Source organism: Seriola dumerili, unplaced genomic scaffold (genome assembly GCF_002260705.1).
Source record: "Seriola dumerili isolate Sdu_G_001 unplaced genomic scaffold, Sdu_1.0 BDQW01000044.1, whole genome shotgun sequence".
NCBI lineage: Eukaryota > Metazoa > Chordata > Actinopteri > Carangiformes > Carangidae > Seriola > Seriola dumerili.
The window spans coordinates 7,624,251-7,645,374 of NW_019174299.1; the positions used below are offsets into that span (position 1 = coordinate 7,624,251).

The 21,124-nt window shown below is 40.0% G+C and overlaps 1 protein-coding gene across 1 annotated transcript in view; it reads right to left on the reverse strand.

Annotated features, from left to right (window-relative positions):
• Positions 1 to 1,619: 1,619 nt before the first annotated feature.
• LOC111217662 (carbonic anhydrase-related protein 10-like) overlaps positions 1,620 to 21,124 on the reverse strand; it is a 112,544-nt gene continuing 93,039 nt past the window's right edge. Inside the window, exons 5-9 of the mRNA XM_022739626.1 lie at positions 17,137 to 17,232; positions 16,572 to 16,644; positions 13,675 to 13,829; positions 10,358 to 10,532; positions 1,620 to 1,660 (exon numbers count right to left, since the gene is read on the reverse strand). Of these exons, the coding sequence (XP_022595347.1) occupies positions 1,638 to 1,660; positions 10,358 to 10,532; positions 13,675 to 13,829; positions 16,572 to 16,644; positions 17,137 to 17,232 (522 nt within the window). The 3' untranslated portion in view covers positions 1,620 to 1,637. The remainder of the gene's footprint in view (positions 1,661 to 10,357; positions 10,533 to 13,674; positions 13,830 to 16,571; positions 16,645 to 17,136; positions 17,233 to 21,124) is intronic.

The following is a 21,124-nucleotide window of genomic DNA, read 5'->3' on the forward strand; positions in this document are numbered from 1 at the left end:
AGACCTATGTGAGTTGTTTGAAAACTGTCTTCAGCTTTCACCATTTCCAGCTGAATCACTTTAAAAGAAGAACCCTGTAAAAGGGGTCTTGAGTGTGTGTTTCAGACATGGTATAATGATAACAGACTGAGGCTAAAGCTACACCTTTCAGGCAAAGTGATCAGTGTAGAAGATAATCCATTTTAGGTAGAAATGTAATCTAAATAACATAACACTTCAATGGTTTTGAAGCTAATTATAGAAAAACGCTTGGACAAGAAAATAGAGGTTATATTTATGCTTTAATGATTTTTTTTTTATTTTCAAACAGTATGCTTCACTTTTACAAGTGAATAATATTTTATGATGGAGGACAACCAATGGGTTTGGCAAATGTAACACTGTCAAATGCAGTCACCCACAGGTTTCTGAAAAGTGGTTTTGAAGCTCAGAGTGAGCTGCTCCACTGTCGCCATCTTGGCAGTGTCTGTCTGACTCCTCCTAAAGATAAAGAAGGTGGGGCGCTAATGGAACTAAGACTTTGATTCACCCACCTGTCACTCAAAGCAGTACACCCTCAATTATACATAACTTTAAGCCCTAATTAAATTTAAACAGGTGAGTTATATAATAGATATAGTAAATTAAGCTAATTAGCTAAAAATGCTAACATTTCCAGGAGCTTCAGTTAGAGCAGGAAACTTTTGCCTGTCTTTTCTGGTTTTGTAAAAGCTAATCTTGGGAAAGTGGTTAAGTGAATGGTCATTAGCTTTGAAGAATTAGGCATTCACAATTTTAGTTAAGCATTTTTGTTGTGTCTGTTAGCTCTTGTATTTGCAGAGGGGAGAGAAGTAAACTATTGCAAAATCATGCAAAATGAGTGACCCATCCCTCCTTGATTTGCAGTGACTCCATCTCTTCAGGACTGTAAAATGTTTCAGTTACTTCCTGTTTCCTGTAGCTATGTAATCTTAAATTCACACATTTTATATTCTCTTTGAAAATGATCTTATAAATGATTTTATACCAGAACCATAAGATCTACATATGTCACATATTATATCATCACATCATCACACAGTTGTGTGCTTGTGTGTTGCCAGGCCTTCAGACCATCAGTGGAAATGTAATAATTCCTCCAATCAGAGGATGATCATTTTCATTATTGCCTTGCAGCAAGGTTTTGAATATGGACAAGTGATAGTCACACCAACAAACAGGATGTACTGTAGTCTTTAGATAACATCCATCCTCCTGAACACCAGCCAACAAAAATGATTGAGAGTCTTTACATCTCCAGTCTTTGTGAGTTCACACAACAAATAAAAACATAATACCATGTACACATCAGAGTCCTCATGGTCTATTTCACACTTTGGACTCAAAGTCTGATCTGTGTCCTCACTGTGCTGGCCTGCATGAACTGTGTTTAGGTCGTGGATGTGTAGGAGGCCAACACAGCAGATTGTCTGGAGTTTGGCCAGTGGAGCTTTAGCTGAGATCAGTTTGGTTAAGTTATCTGTCAGTTGTCTCTCAGCTCAACAGCACTCAGTCCAGCTCCCACTTGTTCAGCTCAGCTTGGATCGGCAGTGTGAAATAAACTCAGATGCATCCTGCCTCTCGTCTCGCGGCGCTGCAGCTTGACATCTTTTTATCTCCTACTTCAGGAGCCACTGATTCACTGAGGTAGAGAAGAGAAGAGAAGAGAAGAGAAGAGAAGAGAAGAGAAGAGAAGAGAAGAGAAGAGAAGAGAAGAGAAGAGAAGAGAAGAGATAATTAGTACAGAAAGGATAAGCAGAGTGCAGTGAAACAGAATAAAGGGGTGCCTCAGGTTTCAGAAGTTGAGAAGAGAAAGATAAAGTGAAAATAAAATGTTTCCCTGAGAAATGATAATGAGAGGCAAGGTAGGGGAGAAAAAAAAGACTGAAACTTTGTCCCAATTCCATACTATTTCCTAACTCTGTGCAGGTTATGAGTATGTAGTACATCCACAGTGAGTGCACACACAAAATATGAAACAAAATGAACTGAGCATGGCAGTGAAAAGGCTCCTGAAAGAAAAATATATCAAATATTTAGAAAATCATTTTGCTTTCTCTTTGTGAAGTTTAACTGGCAATGACATTCAGTAACAGGTGGCTGTTGCTACTATGATGTAATACGTAGTACCCACTATATAGAATTAGTATGTTGTATGGATCTGGGACATGTCAACCGATTTGGGAACTCGTTGATTTGCTCTCTCTTTGTTTTCAAGTTGTCAGCAGCTTTTCAAAGTAGCTGTTAGATGTCTGAAAGTCATGTCAGTTTTTTTTTGTTTTGTTTTTTACAGTATCTTCAGAAAGTATTCAGTCTCGTTCAGTTTGGCCCACTTTATTGTCTTATAGATTTAATTTAAAATGGATAAAAAATATCAGGTTTGCCCATCAGTCTAGATTTAGTAACCCATAACAACAAAGTGAAAACATGTTTTTAGAAAATGTTGACCATTCACTACTTTTTCTTTGCAGAAGCCCCTTTGGGAGCAATTATAGCTTTGAGTCTTCTTGGCTAAGTCTCCAAAAGCTTTGCACACCTGGGTTTGGGCAGTTTATCTCATTCTTCTTGACAGATCCTCTCAAGCTCTGTCAGATTGGATGGGAAGCATCTGTGAGCTGCCATCTTCAGGTCTGTCCACAGATGTTCTAAGGGGTTTAAGTCTGGGCTTTGGCTGGGACGCTCATAGACAGTCAGAGACTTGTCCTGAAGACACTCCAGTATTGTCTTGGCTGTATGCTTCTGCTCCTTGTTGTGCTGGATGGTGAAACATCGCCCCAGTCTCAGGTCACTTGCACTCTGGGCACTGTTTTCATCAAGGATCTTTATGTATTTGCCTGCATTTATCCTCACCTCAAGTCTGACCAGTCAGTCAGTTCCTGAATACAGGCTGTGTGAATTTCTCTGTGGACTGGGCACTTTGATACTTTCACAGTATTAATATAGAACCTACACCTTTATAGTATATGGGACCTTTTAAACTTGTGGTTAGGGCTGACTCAGGCTTGCCTTGAACTTCCTTCCGGCAGACTTCCCATGATGCACTGAGCACCCTGCCCCTCTAAACCCAACCAGTTGAGCCAGATGGCTGCTCACCCAGAGCCCGGTTCTGTTCAAGCTTTCTTCCCATTAAAAAGGAGTTTTTTCTTTTCCACTGTGGCCAAGTGCCTGCTCACGGGGGAATGTTGGGTCTCTGTAAATAATATTATGGGGAGTACAGTCCAGGCCTGCTCTATATGAAAAGTGCCCTGAGACAACTTCTGTTATGATTCAGCACTATCTAAATAAAATTGACTTGACTAAAGTTCAATACAGCATTCAATGAGCTTCATCCTCAATAACTTTTCTTTTTTCTGCTGATTTGCATCAGCAAATTTAATAGTTTTGGACAACAACAGAGTTCTGAAGCACAGAGGGGTAAGATATATCAGGCAATGGCTGCTCAGGCAGGATGTGTTAATAGAATAAATTTATTGTGGGTGCTGTTTTTTAAAATTTGATTTATTGATAACAGCAACACAAATAAAGGCAGTCTCATCCTTAAAGAGCCCTGACACACCCAGCTATCAGCTGGCTTTTATTTGAACATCTATGGCCGACCCTCACCTGCAGTTTTTGCAGTGTATGCTACAACGTTTGCTCAGTTTGGCCTTTCAGTATGTTAAATCTGGCACAGTCAGTGAGAAACAGCTCTGACTGGTTGATGAGTCTTGAAAATCAGCAATTCCAACCATTTAGTTCAATTTCTCCTTATTTTCTGCATCTGCCTCATCTCCTTTTGGATTCCAAGCACACTCTAGATTCAGAGTGGTGTAAAACTGGCAGAGTAATTGGGTATTTTTCCTCCTCGCTGCCACGGAACATATGCACACGTTCACAACTTTTAACAGAAGTTGTAAAACATTGCAAAACTTTTCATCAGTCAAAGTCGATCATTGAGGACAACTTTGTGTGTCAAGGCCCAAAGAGCCCACTGCTAACAAATGAAGAAAACCAGACTGAACTAAAAGGACTGGAAGTACAGCGTGGAAATCAATGGGCGTGAGCAAGAGAAGAACAAAGTGAAAGAGAGGCGAAGAAAAATTCAGAGTGATTAAGTCTGTGAAGGAGAGAAAATAACTTGAGCCAAAAGAAAGAGAAATACATTTGCTTATTTCCACCAGGGTTCCTCTCATCACCAGTGTGTGCTGTCTGCTTTCTGTAGCTTCACTGTGGACTGTGAGAGTTTTTACCTCAGCTCTATGGCCTGCTGTTTGATTATCCGCCTTTATCACTTCTGTGGAGAATGCTGTGGAGAATGCAGTAATGTTTGACTGCTGTGCCTGCAAGAGAATATCACCAACTTAACTGCAACTACAGCTAATGGCTGCTTCCATAGACTGTATATAAAGATGGATGTAGCCTCCGTGACGTCACCCACAGGTTCCTGAAGAGCTGTTATGAAGCTCAGAGTGATTTGCTCCACCGCTGCCATGAAATATGGGCAAAGCGGTGGGGCGTGTGCAGCTGAGACTTATGCATATGCCAGTTTGTGGCAAGCATACGCTCACCCACCTGTCACTCAAAGAGGCCATGCACTCATTATACAGAACTTTAAGCCTTAATAAAATGTAAACAGGTGAGTTATATAAAAATCCCCCCCCCCGTACAGTTGTCATGGAAGAGGGAATAAGCAATAGAGACCAAAACTGTTTTTTGTACCAGACTGTGAACATGAAATTATAATTATCATTTATTTCTGCTGTAAAGTTGGACATTTTAACATGGGAGTCTATGGGGATTGACTCACTGTTGGAGCCAGACTCTAGTGGCCAGTCGAGGAACTGCAGCGAGGAGGAGGTTGCCATTTGTTTATCACAGTGTTTGCAGTGCTTGCCAATCCAGAACTGGAGATGTGCAGCTCTATGCACAATACTACAGTACGATATATACCCCGACTGTAACCCCATGACGTATCCTACAGCTTTATAAGCAGGCTTTCTGTGTTTATATGCAATGAGCTTATCTTTGGTAATGATTCAGTGTCTAACATTAATGAGTAGACTCAATGAGTATCATTGCAGACTCCTGGGATATTACTAATGTCCACTTATTCGCTGGGGCAGGTTACAGTGTTGTACAGGTTTAGCTGTTGTTGATTGGCCCAGTTTTCCCTGAATGCAGCACTTTCTTGCTGAGTTCATATTTAAGTGGCACACTCAAGTGATTTAAGAGCTTGTTGCTTGTTGCATTCATTTAAGTGTCATGATGCCTCAGTCTGAATGAATATAGAGTTCACAGAGTTCATAGTTGTTAGGGAAAATTCTCTCACTCTGACTCGCTGCCTCAGGGTCTTTATGCCGGCACTGTCAGGGGGAGCATCCACCGTTATAACACCAAACTGTGTAACATTCAAAACTTTTGAATATTATGAAACTTGTTTTGTCGACATCAATGTTTATGAGCTAGCACAGTCTTCTCTTCTTTCCTGCCCCCCGCCGACATGTTGGTTTATTTCTTGGAACATTACCACCGCCGAATGTCAATCAGTGGAATAATGTGACACTGAACACATGCATGAGATACAAACAAAACCCAATATCTCTAAAATCTCCACAGGGTAGCTTTAAGTTAAGGACATTAATTCTTGGTGTCCATTCCAGTGTCTGCCTTGGGTGAGGGAGTTTAGGTATCTTGGGGTCTTGTTCATGAGTTAGGATAGGATGAACCAGGAGATCAACAGACGGATTTGCCAGATGACCGTCGTTCTGACCCTCAGCTATGGTCATGAGCCCTGGGTAGTGACCCGGGTAGTGGCTGAAATGAGTTTCCTCTGCAGGGTGGCTCGACTCAGCCTTAGAGATAGGGTAAGGAGGTGGCTCAGGCATGTTAGGATGCCTCCTGGATGCCCCCTTCCATTGTAGGTCTTCCAGGCACGTCCAACTGGTAGGAGGCCTTGAGGTAGATCTGAACTACTTTGCTTGACTTTGCTGCCACTGTGACCCAACCTCAGTAAGTGAAGGAAGTTGGATGGATGGATGGATGGATGGATGGATGGATGGATGGATGGATGGAGTCTAGTTGAAGACTGGGACAGATAAGAAGTCAATGAGCACTCGGTTTCCAACCAGCACGCCAGAGTCCACTAACAGATCTGCCACAGTTTAAGACGATGTTCCAGAGATCAGACTGTGTTTGTTTTGCATAATCTTATGAAGTTTGCTTCTGACTGATCCCAGCTTTGCCTGCAGCATTTGGCTGTTAGTTGCTTGTTAGTTATTCAAACAACAGAATAACACAATAACAATATAATGAGAAACTAATCTGATGGCACCACAGTCATAACATCCCCAGCTCTCAGTTTTCTGTTTGCGTCATAATTTCAACGAGAATTCGAGAATCCAATTTAATATACCATAGGTTGAACTTCACACATTTATTGCAGTTATGTGTATTTTCCTTTATTATCTGTTTGTTTCTCTCCTCAGCACTGCCTACATCTACAGTACCTGACTCCACATGTCAATGGGGCTAATGCACTGCACTATTCTAGTCTTACCACCACTTAAAGCTCTTTACACTACAAGTCATATTCACCCATTTGCTCACAACCTTGTTAAGCACTATTCTATCACACACACTCACACACTGATGATACATCAGGGATAATTTGGGGTTCAGTTCACTTTAACATGTGGACTGAAGGAGCTGGGGATCTAACCACTGATTAGTGGACGACCCGCTCTACCTGCTGAGCCACAGCTGCCCTGGATATGATGTTGTAGCCAGAACCTGTGATATAACTAAACATTTTTCTAACGTCTCGTCCAGCTCAATTTTAATTAGGTCCGCATATTATATCTGCAAATGTTCACTAGGACTGTGCAGAATATGTTTACTCTCGGTCTGGGCTCTATTCTCATTCTTCCCTCAGCCAGTCTCTCTTTAATTTTTTTCATAAAGTCTCATCCTATTTTCTAAGAGTAGTTTCAGACAACTCAGTGCCACTGTGTCCTCTGTGCTCTTTGACCTTGAACAGAGACACTTCGGTTGGGGCTCTGTTTTGTAACGAGCCATTATCAAAAGGAAGGAAAGTCCATGAAAACCATTGATGCTGTGGAGAGCAGATCAGTAACAAAGATATTCACAGGACACAAAGGAGGCTGAAAGTGTATTTCTCCTGAAGGATATCAAAACTCCTACACTCAACACTTCCACGTGTGTGTGTGTGTGTGTGTGTGTGTGATGTATCAGCTTTTCTTTAACTCCAACTAGTTCACCTACGCATACCTGATTTTACATCCGCACCGACAGACAATATATATACACACACACATATGGTGTGGGAGTGTATTGTCTATGTATGTACATCTATTAAAAAATTATATATTATATAATCTCCCTCTCACTCCCATCTGTGTGTGGTTGTGTGTCTGTGTGTGAGAGAGGGGGTGGAGGGTGTCATCCTAAAGTTTGAGGCCTGGGAGTTTGAGGGTTCAGTGCAGTATCTTAGCCGTTCCTACGGCTGGACTCTTCTGGACAGAGACTCAGGCCCTGTTCAGACTTGGTGTTAACATCCATCTCAGGTGATCAATCAAAAGTGGTCAGCTCTAAGTTCAGGTGTAAACGCAGCCAACATTATCTGATCACTCAGACCACATTCAGAGGTGGTCTGGATCACGCGCAGTGTGAACACAAATGTGTCCTGAGCCACAATGAAGAACCACCTACTCTACTGACGTCCTCTGTCACAGTCTGATCAGTCCCAACACAGTTTCATAATGAACCCAAAATATTTTATTATTTCAAATGGATAAAAAGTTAATTCATTTTTAACCAGTGTTTTAAAACAAAGACGATCTCCGTCCAGATGACCGTTTTAGCTCCATATCAGAAACGATCTCCGTCCATACAATCACACTTGAAAACACATATCACATGACCACTCCTGAACACCGGTTATTTGCATGCCAGTGTAAACAGGAAGCAGACTGCCTACTTTACAGTTGGTTTGTTACAGAAAATACTCTGAACGAGGAACACCTAAGACAGTTGTAGCGTTAAAATGCAGAATTTAACTGAACAGCTGCTAGCAAAGACAACAAGGTCAGAAACACTTGCAACCTGCAACTCATGACTGATCACCTAATCAGGAGACCCATGTGGGGGTCTGTGTCATAGTTTCCAAAAGTCTCCATTTTTGGTCATACACCCTACAATGCATCCTTAGACTTTGCTTTCTTTCTTTTTTGGCCATTTTATGCCTTAATTTGACAGGATAGTGTAGAGAGACAGGAATTTGTGTGACAAGATGTCTGGCTGGCCAGAAGTCGGACCAGGGACTCGCTGCTCAGAGGACCTGTGCTCACATGGTATGCGCCCTAACCACTCAGCTATCAGGTCACCCCAACCCCAGCGTTTCCAAACTGAAATAGGGACGGCAGCATTTCAAAAGGTTTCAGTTTTCGGGGCTCAAGAGTAGCGTGGAGGCCAGGCGTTTAAAAACTGCATTTTAAAACTAATATGTATTAGTGTGCATGAAGCCTCAATCCATTACAGAATGACTGAGACTAAGACTAAGTCTAAACTAAGAAAATCCATCTTAACCCAGTAGAGATGTTGTGGATTGACCTGCCGCTCACACCAGACATCCTGAGAATCTGACTGAGCTGAAGCAGTACTGCAGAGAAAATTGTCCAAATTTCCTCCTGAACATTGTGCAACTCTGATGAGCAGCTACTGGAAGAACTAGTTTGAGGCTATTGGTTCCACCAGTTATTAAATCCAATGGTTCACTTACTTTTTCCACTTTACATATTATTTTCAGATGTGTCTCTCCCTTCTTTTGCTCAAAGGAGAATCTCAACACAGGCCTGACAAAGAGCCCTGCTCAGTCAACCTTCCTTCCCTGCTCGATGCAGCTTTCATGATAAGATGTATCTCTATATTCATAAGGACCAACAACTAACTTAAACCTATTTCAGATTCAGAACATGAAGGATTTCACATTAATATATCTTCCTGTTAGGAGTCTAAGTAAACTAGATAGAAGCTACTGATGTAAAACAAAGACTAAAAACCGGAAAAGTCAAAATCTTAATTTGTCACAAAATGATTTGTGGCTAATTATCACATTTTCACTACTTTAATTAATTCACCCGTCCTGTCTTGCGGTGGCAGTGAAAGGCATCCTTAAATGTCAAGTCTAACTGCAGGATGAGTGAACGTTCTGCTCATTTCCTGCAATTTCTCACAGTTTCACATCACTGCAGATGGTGCTTTGTGACTTTCATACATCAGGGGATAGTTTCTATTTTTACAGTGGTTTGCTTTTCAATTTTTTTCTGTGAAATGCGGTTTTTAAATATTAAAACAAAGAAGAGGATCCATTTTCTGAGGCAACAGAATCAACTTTATGTGTGAAAAGACCCAAATTGAACACTGTGAACAGACTACTTGATTATTATGAGCAAATTATTTAAACAGCATGTGTATAGGAATGATTCTGGGCTATTTGTTCACTATATGCCATCTCCACTATATTTCATTTTCCCAGTGGTCCCAGAGGCAACATACCAACCGAGTCAACACAGCCACTTGCATTTTTTTTAAATCAACACTGTTTTAAGTCTGAAGATCCGATATCACTTCTTCCCCTGTCCTATCTATACTCTTAAGCATAGGTGGAGTGGCAGAGCGCACCGGAACAACACTACGCCAGTTTTTTCTTCGATCCGATCATCACTAAAGCTTATGCCATGCAAGAGAGCTAATAAAAACAAATTAAATGGTCAAAGTTGTAATATTGATAAATAAAGTGAACTGAATGATTTCCAAATGTCAGCCATGCACTGAATAACACGCAAGAAATCATTCCACCTAAAAAGACGTTGGTAGCTGCAGGTAGCCTCTGAGCTGCTCAGTGAATTAAATGGTTCATTAGTAAAGATGAAAAGACAGAAAGCATTTCACTCATCATTCACTCTTCTGACACTTTCTTTATCTGTGATGCATTTACACAGAAACATGAAAAAGTCAGTCTGTTACACTTGGACAGCTTGTGCTGCTGGAAATGAAGGCTAGCTCAGCTACATTTTCATAGCCTAGCCTGTTAGCTTAGCTTCATCTCTGCCTGCACTGCAGCTTCTCCTCTGAATCGATGTTTACAACGTGGCTTCCTTTGCTCGACACAAGTCTGTAAATGAATTCAAAACACAAACTACTTGTGTCCATTCACCTGCTGCTTAATGCTACGCTAATTACAATTTGCTAGATCCATGGTATCGTCAAACACTACGGAGCTGGATGTTTGGCTGAATACTTCGTCATATTCTCAACCTTCCCCCTCTATCCTCAGTATTACCTCTGTACTGTGGGCGGAGGGCGCGGTTATTGGGGCAGTCGCGGCCCTGCTTGCTGAAGTTGATATTGGTTCGGATGCAGCGCTGCAGCAGAGGCTGGGTGGGCCGGGTGTTGTCGCTCATGCTCATGAAGATCTTGTAGGGCTCATTCTGGCTGAGGAGGCGCAGGGAGTGCATCTGTGGAGGACAAGTGCAGGGTTAAAGGAGAATGTGTGGAGTCTGAGACACAATTCAGTTTAGCTCAATTTAGTTTAATTCAAGAGGTAACCACCATGTTCTGGTTTAACCGGCAGTTAATCGCCACTAAATGCTGGTTCCAGGAAGTGTAGAAGTCCAGCAGTTTTTTAATTTATCTATTCATTTTTGCAACAAGGCAAGGCCTGAGGACATAATGTAATTTTTTAATGTGTTAATTAAGGAAGAGTTTAGGAAGAGTTTAATTACCAAGCCACTCTTAACAGTACTGGACTGTGAGACGATTTTGCCATAGGATGACGTACAATTGTCCAAAATCCACACAAAAGAATAAATACATAGATGTTATGGACATGCAGTTTTCCATTTTAAAAATGAACAACTGTGAGGTATTGGGACTTAGTACATTCAAGGTAGTGGAGACCACATGTTTCTTCTGTTCTACAGACAAAGAACTCAATTCCCCACAGTTCCTCACTGTTCACACCTGGGGACGAGTGTGTGACATGTGACCCCCCAGGGTGTCACCGAACAAAATCAGATCTCCGTCTTTGTTCTTTTTCTTCTCTCTCTTGCTGGCCTGCCCACAGCAGACTGCAACACTCTTTTCCTCAACAGCACTGACCTGTTTAGGATTAACTGAAAGTGAACCAAGTTTTTTTCCAGAATCAGCAGCTAACAGTGGAAGTCACACAGCCAGACAGGACTTCACCCCACCAGGAAGCCTCCCAACTCACTGGACACCTCAACAACACTGGAAAAGACCTCTTTGTTTGTTCCAAGGACTGGGCAATGTTAACTGACTGGGCCAAACCTCACCTAGCATGGCACAGCTAAGCAGCAGAACTTTTGACCATTGTTAAAGAACATATACATGTTGGTTAATGTTTTGTTGTTGTTTGCTTAGGTTGTGGTTAGTCACAGAGTTAATTGAGTACTTGTATGTTCACACACATACCTGTAGTACGTCTCAGTTCTAGAACCTGCATGCAGCTAACCTCCTCCCTCTAACCTGGTACCTTTACATTACATGAGCTAGGCTAACAAAGAAACTCACACCTTCCCTCCCCCATTCACCAGGTGGTCTCAACAGCCATTTTGAGTAGTTTCTTTGTTTATCACCATCTTGTGTAGTCCTCTTTGTTCAGGTCATGTGGTCACAGCGACCATTTTGAATCGGCCATCTTGCCTTTGTCTGTGTCCCCACAGACACACCCCCATACACACAGACACACACCTGTATATATTTTAGATTAGACATTGTCTTTTGCTCTGTACTATTGTAAATAAATGTCTTTAAGTACAACTACTGGCGTGTTTAATGTTGCAAAAGGGTGAATATTGCCAACCTCTACTCAGTAGAAGTCCAATCCTTCAACCTTTACTTACTGTTGATATGGTAATTTGGTTATAGTTATTAAGTTAATTGTTAATCAGAGTTCCAGATTAATAGTAATAATTTGAGGCTGAACCAATATTGGTTATTTCGCCTATGTTTTTTAGGCTGGTGCCTTTAATTCATTTTACAGTTATTACTTAATATTAATATTTTCCTAATTTATGATAGCCAATAAATTGATAAACGACCGAATGTCTAAAATATGGCATCCCGCTTGTGAGGCAGAGCTCAGACCCAACAGAGGTGATTGATTTATTTTGTGGGTGAAAAACACTCAACTGTGTGCTGGGTGCCAACAGGAAGTCAGTGGATCCAGGTCCAGGTTGCAGTGGAAACCAAAGTACAGACATTAGAGAAAGGTCATGAGGTACTTTCTTGAGCTCCTCCTGGAGGATTCCAATGCATTCCCAGTCCAGATGGGATGTGTAACCTTTCAAGCTTGTCAACTCATATTTGGACCTGCCAGGAATACCCTCAGAGCAAGGAGTCCAGGACGCTTCCAAATCAGAGAACAGCTCAACTGGCTCCTCCCATTGCAAAGCAGCAAGGGTTTCAGTCTGAGCTCCTCCTGGATGTCTGAGAGTCACATCCCATCCCTAAGGGTGATCCCAGACACCCTGCGAAGGAAACTCCTTTCTTGCAACCAGTCTCATTCTTATTGTCTCAACCCTACTGCTTACAGGCTGAGAACCTTCTTCACTCGAGCAGTCCAGTCCAACATGCTCCTTACTACCGACAGTGCACTGATCTTCCTGTGGATCTAAGGCTCTGTCCATACTACTGCGTTTTCATTTTCATTTTTACATTCAAAACGAAAACGATCTCCGTCCAGACGTCCGTCCATAAAACACACATGAAAACACATAAAACACGACCTTTCACGTACACTGGGCATGCGTGAGCCTGTGTAAACAGGAAGCAGATTGTATACTCTGCAATTGATTAGTTGCACAAAATATTACAAATGAAGAACAACAAAGGCAGTTGTAGAGTTCCACAGTTCTGCCACGGCAGGAGTGAAAAGCGTCAGGAAGAAGAAACTAAACAATAAAAGAAAAAGAGAGATGAAGGAGAAAGGGGACGATGATGATGAAAGAGAGATTGAAAGAGCTGACAGACAAGTGAGAGCAAAGGACAAGTGAGTGAGCACAGGAAGTAAAGAATGTGATAGTAAATGATAGATGGTATATGGCAGTTGATTACATTGCAGCTGAGCGCTGCACTAGATTGCATTGTGCTGCATTTTGTTGGTGAGCTTCCTGATTTGAAGAAACAGGTTTGAATCCAGCTGCTCTTCTGTGCTATAAAGAGGATTTTTGGTCACCTATGATGTTTAGATGTATAGCTGTCACCGTGACTGCATGCAGATGATGTTTTTTACATCACCTTTAAAATCTACTTCATTCACATTAGAGAACAGATGGTTTCAAGATACAGATGAAGGAAGAGGACATTCACAGAGCCTCAGAACATTGAGAGGCAATAGAAGTGCAAGTTAACATTCAGATGGTTTTGTGTGTGTACACTGCATTTCATTCCATTTCCGTTACAGCCTCTTTTATCTAAAGCACTCATGAAAAAGCAGATGCCTTCAGTTAAAGGTTATGAGGTCATAATTTGCAATTCAAAGCGTCCTGTGCACGCAAGGAATTTAGAAATTACATTTTTAGCCCCAGCCATTATTTTTTCCCCCATGTCACATTTATGTATACTGCGCTCGCGTACCTGCATCTGTGTCACGTAGATGGGCTTGTTGATGAGGATCCACGTGGACGTCTCATAGCAGGGCGGGATGGTGATGGAGCCCTCGTAAGTGATGTAACGTGTGGTGTCAGGGTAAAGGTCGGCTATGTTCAGGCCCATCAATAGGAACGCATCATCTAAACAGAGGAGAAGAAGAAAGAGGGAGGAAGAGAGTGTTGAAGTGCTGCAGTGTGTTGTGTGAAAGTCTGTTATATTCAGGCTCTGAAAAAAAGAGGAGATGAACTGTGTGTGTGTGTGTGTTAGTGTGGTTGATGTAGAACACTGTGTAAATGTATAATGTTTGGACAAATTAAAAGGAATGATTTGCCTGGCTGAGATAAAGCATAATGTTATGTTAGAGCAGAGAAAGTGTGTGTGCTCTTGTATTGCAGTTTTTCTCAATTGCTTTGATGCAATTCTCACGTCAGCAACATCATTCTCACAACTCTTAATGCAGTTCTCAAAACAGTTCATTTCCCCACACTAATTAGCATTTCCTATTGTATTTGTACAAGCTTCCTTTGTATCCACACGTAGTTCACTACTAAAGACGTTTTCTCATTGTGTTGATGCATTTCTTATCTGACTCTGACAACTCAGAAAAAAAGTTTGTACCCTAGTCACATGGAATGACAGACCTCCCACTCACTTTGATACAGTCCTGCATTGCATTAGTGTTTTCAATCAAATCACTTTAAACTTTCTTCAAATATGTATGAGAGAGCAAGGCCATACACACACACACACACACACACACACACACACACACACACACACACACACACACACACACACAAATATATATACAGTAATGTATATACATATACATATACTGTATGGTGTGAATTTATTTACTAAAATTGCACACAAAGTGCAAAGTGCCACAAATCTGCTGCAAAACTAAACACTGCATTGAAAATATAATGAAAACATCTAAAAAATAAATATTTGCATCAAGTGCCAAACACTTTTTTCATTATAGTAAATATTTGGCTAAAACTGTTCTGTTTTCCATAGGCTTGTATATATATTTCCATACAGTGTCATAAGTGACAGGACAGTGATCTGTTGAGAGGCTGGGCTTTTGCACTGGTGATTATGTGTTATGAGAAATGCATTAACTGTTTTGAGAACTGCATTAAGAGTTGTGAGAACGATGTTACTGATGAGTGAATTACATGAAAGCGACTGAGAAAAACTGTAATCAGAGACAAATCACACAATCACATTATGGCGACTAACTTCACACTGGTGGCCAAAAAAGGTGGTTATAGCTTATTATTTCTTGGTTAATATTAATGACTAATATAAGGAACTGTAATGATCTCCTAAGTGACAAAAACAAGATGCCGTGTGTGTGTGTATCAGTGTGGCGCTGCTATATTTAGCTCCATTAACAGGAGGGAACACTCCAGAGGGTCATACATCTTGACAACGAGGTTGGACGACAGTTTTAGGCGATGTGGCACTGATTCGCGTGAAATTAAGAGCGCTTTCCTGCTGAGGGAGAACACTGTAAAAGTCCTGTGTGTGTGTTTGTCTGTGATTTTTATGTTACGTTGACAGGTCTGCTATTATCAAGAAGTAATTGTATACTAGCAAAGAATACTCTATAACAAAAGATGATGCATTGCAAGCAGCGCCAATGGGGAGAAATGGTGTACACTTCCTGTCTCCTACGTTTGTTGCTGAGACAGAAACAGGTCTCAAAAGATCATTTTTTCCTGATTTCTCTGTTGGAAATCACATAGATATCAAAAAAAATGCATAAGCACTATACTGGGCATTTAAGTGCTTACAGAGCTATAAACAATTAAAATCCGTCAACAGAGTATCAGTCACTGTGACTGTGACTATGGGGCGAAAGAATCATAATCTAAGTGACCAGACTCAGACCTGCGGTGGTGTAACCCATGTGACACAGTTACAGGAAATGATTGTAAGTGCACTGTCTCCTTCTCAACTGTCTCTGATACTAGAGAAACAAGATGAGCATGTTTAGTATTTAGCACTGTAGTGGTGTGGCTCTAGGGATGTTGGTCCGTCCACCACTTTGGTCCAGAGTGAAAAATCTCAACAACTATTCTGGATGAATGAAATTTAGTGCAGATGTTCATGGGTCCCAGAGGATGATTCTGACTTTTCCTTTTCTGCCACCATGATGTTCTACATTTATAATTTTAAGTGAAAAATATTGGAAAACTTCAAAATGTCATAAAATTGTCCAGCACTTTGGTTGTGACCAAATACCCGATAAACTGTATTGTTCCCATCAGCTTCAGCTGTAGGATACTTTGTGTTCAGCGCCAATTAGCAAATGATAGCATGCTAACATGCTAAACCAGAATGCTGAACATGGTAAGCATTATACTTCCTAAACATCAGCATGTTAGTATTGTCACTGTGAGCATGTTAGCATACTGTTGTCAGCAGTTATAGCTCACAGCAACGTGAGAGCTTTTCGAAGAGTATTGAAGCACATGCACAGAGCTGAAGTTACAAGGATTCACCTCACAACAACTCACAGCTTCAGAAATTCACATTCTCCCACTTTATCTAAGGCATTGTAACAGCCAAAGAGGGGCCCGTTTGACACCAAGAGTTCATTGGACAGAGGAGAAAATAGAACCAAGAGTTGCTATAATCATCTCATACTATGAAGCAAACAGTGTTGAAGATCATATGGAGCATTTTTAAAGATCTCATTTACACTACGAAACAGATACAGCCCTGTAGACGTTCAAAGCAGAATTAACTTGTCTAGGGACAAAACACAGGCAGAGGGAGGAGAGACACACAGAGAGAAAGAGAGATATGTGTGTGTGTTTGTGTGTGTGTGTGTGTGTGTGTGTGTGTGTGTGTGTGTATGTGCGTCTTACGTTTGTAGTTGATTCTGGTGATTGTGTCTCTATTGAGCATGCGGTTGAGGAAGGCGTTGGAGTTTTCAGAGAGCTGGGAGATGACAAAGAGAGAGGGAGATCAAATATTCATCACAAACCACTGTACAACACACACACACACACACACACACACATACACACACACACACACACACACACACACACACACACACACACACACACATTTGCAGAAGTACTCACATCTTTGTCTTACTATATTCGTGGGGACCTGTCAGAGACATAAAGCATTCCACAGCGCCTTGCGCTAATCTTAGCCATCATACCTGAATGCCTAACCCTAACCCTAAAACCAAGTCTAACCTTCAAACAGCCATTTAAACTTGGGTCCAGCACTTTGGTCCCCACAAAGCTATTGGTCCCCACAAGTATAGTGGGCTCCCAGTTTTAAGACCCCACCAATATAGGAAAACAAGCCCACACACTGTTCTATCTGTTCTGTGGTCATCTAATCAAATCATCTCTTTAACAGATGTATTTGTTTCTTAACTGACCCTTAGCCTGTTCCCCTGCAGGTCACACTGACCTTTATGAATATGGAGACCACAGCGATGCCATGAGGGCTCTTCGTTGCCTCACTGAAGTTGGCGTACAGATCCTGGTTGTAATGGATCAGCTGGACCTGAAACAGAGACACAACGACACAGAGCATTACAAGCTAAATTACAGCAACTCAAGCAACTAATAGATATTTTTTCAGGATCATGCAGCTCTGATTAATTTTCAAAATTTCATGTTTCATTTTTAACACTTTCTATCACGACAGCACAACATTTCAAGATTTGCTATAGACCAACCAAATGAAAACTGGTTAGTTAGTTGAAAATTTATGATGATGAAAATTTTTCTCTTTTTATTTGATTACATTTTGTTTCTTATAATTGATCGAAAACATGACATAAATAACCAGATAAAAATCAATAAACATACTCGGTTACACTAAACAGACCAAATAATTAACACAGACACATAATATTACAATATCAATCAGGCTTGAAAACCTAAATAAGATTTTAAAGAATGAATAAATTAATAAATTAGAAGCAATTTTTTTATTCATCATTTTGACTTGTTTTTAAATTTTTTTAATTTTAATTCGTTTTTAAAGCAGGTTTGCTCGTTTAGTTTAGTTTTATTTTTTGGAAAATGCTCTGTTTTAGTTTAGTTTTTTGTTAGCTTTAGTGTTAATTTTAGTTTTTTGTAATTTGTGGTATTGGTCAGGGCTGACATTCAAAAAGGTCAGAAAAAATATTCTGTAATAAAAACTCAACAAAGCATCAAACCATTTTAAAAACATATTCACTGAGGACAGATGAACAATCATCCACAAAAGGAAAATATAACAGATGTGTGTTTGTGTGTTTCAGTCATTAACCAGAACAATTCAACTGGACACAGCAACAACAACAACAACAAAAAACAACAACAACAACAACAACAGAACAGAAAATGTAGATCTGGGCACAAATATGTAAACAGTTGACACAAGTTTTTGTGTAAATGTGTGTAGTTGTGTTTCTGAGATGAGATGCAGGTCGAGTCAATCTGAGAGAAAAAAACATGAAATAACTCAAAAACCCAACAAAGTCTAGATGTTTGATTCATTCAGATGAACCAACTCAAAATGAACTCACCAACAAACTGGACTGTACTAGTCGTAGGAGCTGCAGCTCTGTGGCTCATAAATAAAATACCTGACTTGAATACTCATAAATACACTTAACGTGCACATGTACTGGTTGTAGACTGAGAGCCAGAAAGCTGGTAAGATACTGCACCACCGGATACAGCTAAAAATGCTCATATCTGTCAAAATACCAGGTATGAAATTAACTGACAAAGACGAAAACCAAAGACATTTTCTCTATAACTTTAGTTTATTTTAGTAATTTTTTTTTTTATAAAACCTTGTTTTTATTTTTATGTCATTCACATTCAGTTTTCGTTATTTTAGTTAGTTTAGTTTCAGTTAACTATAATATCCCCGGTAGCAGGGCCACTAATGCAATTTTACAAAACAAGAATCTATGGATACAGTTTTGCTGGTAATGTGCCCCTCGCCTTGCACAGTCATTGACTCTCAGTCCGTCCAGAGTCTTTGCTGATGAGTGCAGACACTGTGAAGAAACCTCTAATATTTTCCAGCTCTGCTGCTGTTAAACTGCACAGTTCTTTGTTATCAGAGCTTTTTGTGTTTGGCTGTAAAATTTGTTTTAGTGAGCCTGTATAAACCTGAATTATTTGCAACTGCTATTGCAATGCTTTCAGTGTGTTTTTTAATCTTGGTTTTATGCCCTCATTGCACTCTCAGTGCTTCTTTTTTCTTTCAGCTTCAAGCGTCAGTTGTACTTTAGTTTTTTTCAGTTTTAATTTGGTGGAAAAAATTAAGGCTATACACAGTGGTTAGTATTGTCTCCTCATAGCAAGAAGGTCCTTGGTTTAAATCCACTTACAGGCACGATCCATGAATCGAAATGTAGTGAAACAGTGTTATTGGGCTACATGCAGGACCACACTCTGATGTCTAAAGGAAAATCTGGACCCTGGTGCTGGATCAATAGGGAATTCATTCAGTGAAGTGTTACTGAAGAAGGAAAAGGCTGCAAGCTAACAGTTTGTTAGCAGACTCGTTAGCTCAGTCACTAGTGGGACAGTAAGTTCACACAGTTGATTGAAAATATGTATTTGTACTATTGACTCTTGTCATTATTGTGTGGTGTAAACCATGGAACTGTTGCAGAGTAGATTTTACTCTGAGGAGGTTAAATTAAAGTGAATGATGCAACAAAGATAAGATATAGTAGAACACTAACCCCAACCCTATTCATGTTGCATAAGTTACATTTTTACTTTAAACCCAACACCAAGTACATCAAACAAACACATGCATAGAACTTAACCCTGCACACACAATCGTATATTAACCCATAAAAGACAATGACCAGAATGATTGCATATGAAAATTTCAATTCAATGAAATATGTTATATAATCATATGTATATTATATTATTATAGTATAATGATATATTTAAAATTATATTGTGTAAAATATATAAATAATACATTGTCACAATATCACTACTATATAATTTTAAACTATTTTACATTACTATAATGTTTTTTATCTTTTTCCTTTTCTTATATATTTTATTTTTTTATATATTTTTACCAATAAAGTTGTTACAAAAAAGGAAAGCTGCAATTCATATAAATAAAATAATAAATAATAATGATAAAAAGAGAGTAACTAAGTTACTCGGAGACAACAGTCTCAGGTTTATTAAAAAATAAAAAATAGAAAAAAGACTCCATACTTTATAATTCTCAGTCAGTGGCTTTTGAGTAGAATAACTTTTTTTCAAGTTTAAAACATCCCATATCATTCCTAGTCCGGTGGGAATGAGAGGGAGGGGCAGTATTTCTGCATTTGAGTAGTATAGCTCATCGAGTCAGTAAAGAGATGAAGGCTACCTCACCTTGTTTGGTCTGGGGCAAAATCAATTTGTTGGGGGGACATCAAATACAGCAGTCAGAGGGCTAGGCTCAATGGGACATTGTCAAATTTCAGAAAAGTTTTAGAAGACTGATTTCCAAAAAACAACTTGGGAAGAAACAACCAGAACACATGAAAGAGTGTGAAGGAGTATAATGAACTAACCCTGAACTGGATAAGTGCATGTAGCAGAGGGGTGTATCTTGCTCAGGGCCAGGCCCCAAATGTCATCTGAAAAATTAAAATCTAGATCCTGTTCTCATGCAGTTCTCATAGCTGACACTGGGCACTCAATGTCGTTTCCATAGCAACCCAAGCTGGACATGAAGGTAGATGAAAATTAATCCAGTAAGACAAGCAGCAGGTACTTGCAGCTCAATAGTAAAATAGAAGTTAGGAGAAGCCATCCCCCTTGTAGGTTTTGGTCACTGACTCAAGTTTTCCACGATCAGGAACATTTATTATTCCAAATATATGATGAAATAATAGAATCAAGAGTCTAAAAGAAAGATTTGATATTAAGATAATAGAAGACACTGGAAAAGATACAGAAACATAGGGAGAAGTTTCATTTTGACAGAATTTATTCAGCCAATGAGAAATAGGCAGAGTGGCTTCCTCCATTTTGGACTCTTGGCCTCTCGACTCTGAAAGGTCAGCGCTGTGTAGAGGGCTTCTCATCCGTGCTTCCCTGATGGTGGAAGAAGCTACTGAATCCTATCAGAACCGGGACGTCCCTGCAACCTGTCAACAATGTTGAAGACTCAGCACCTCCTCTCCTAACACTTCTTACACCCTAACATTTCTAACTCTAAGCTCTTACTATGCACTTTTGGTACACTTCTTTACCTGGTCACCTTCACTTATCAAAATGTACAGCTTGCTATTGGTCAATGGTCACAGTGAACTACACCACAAAAATTTCCATTTTAAATGCAGGTATGACCAAGCATTAGAACTAGAGATTACATTTAAATAAATTCCTTCTACATTTCCATGTTATTTATAAACCAACCAACC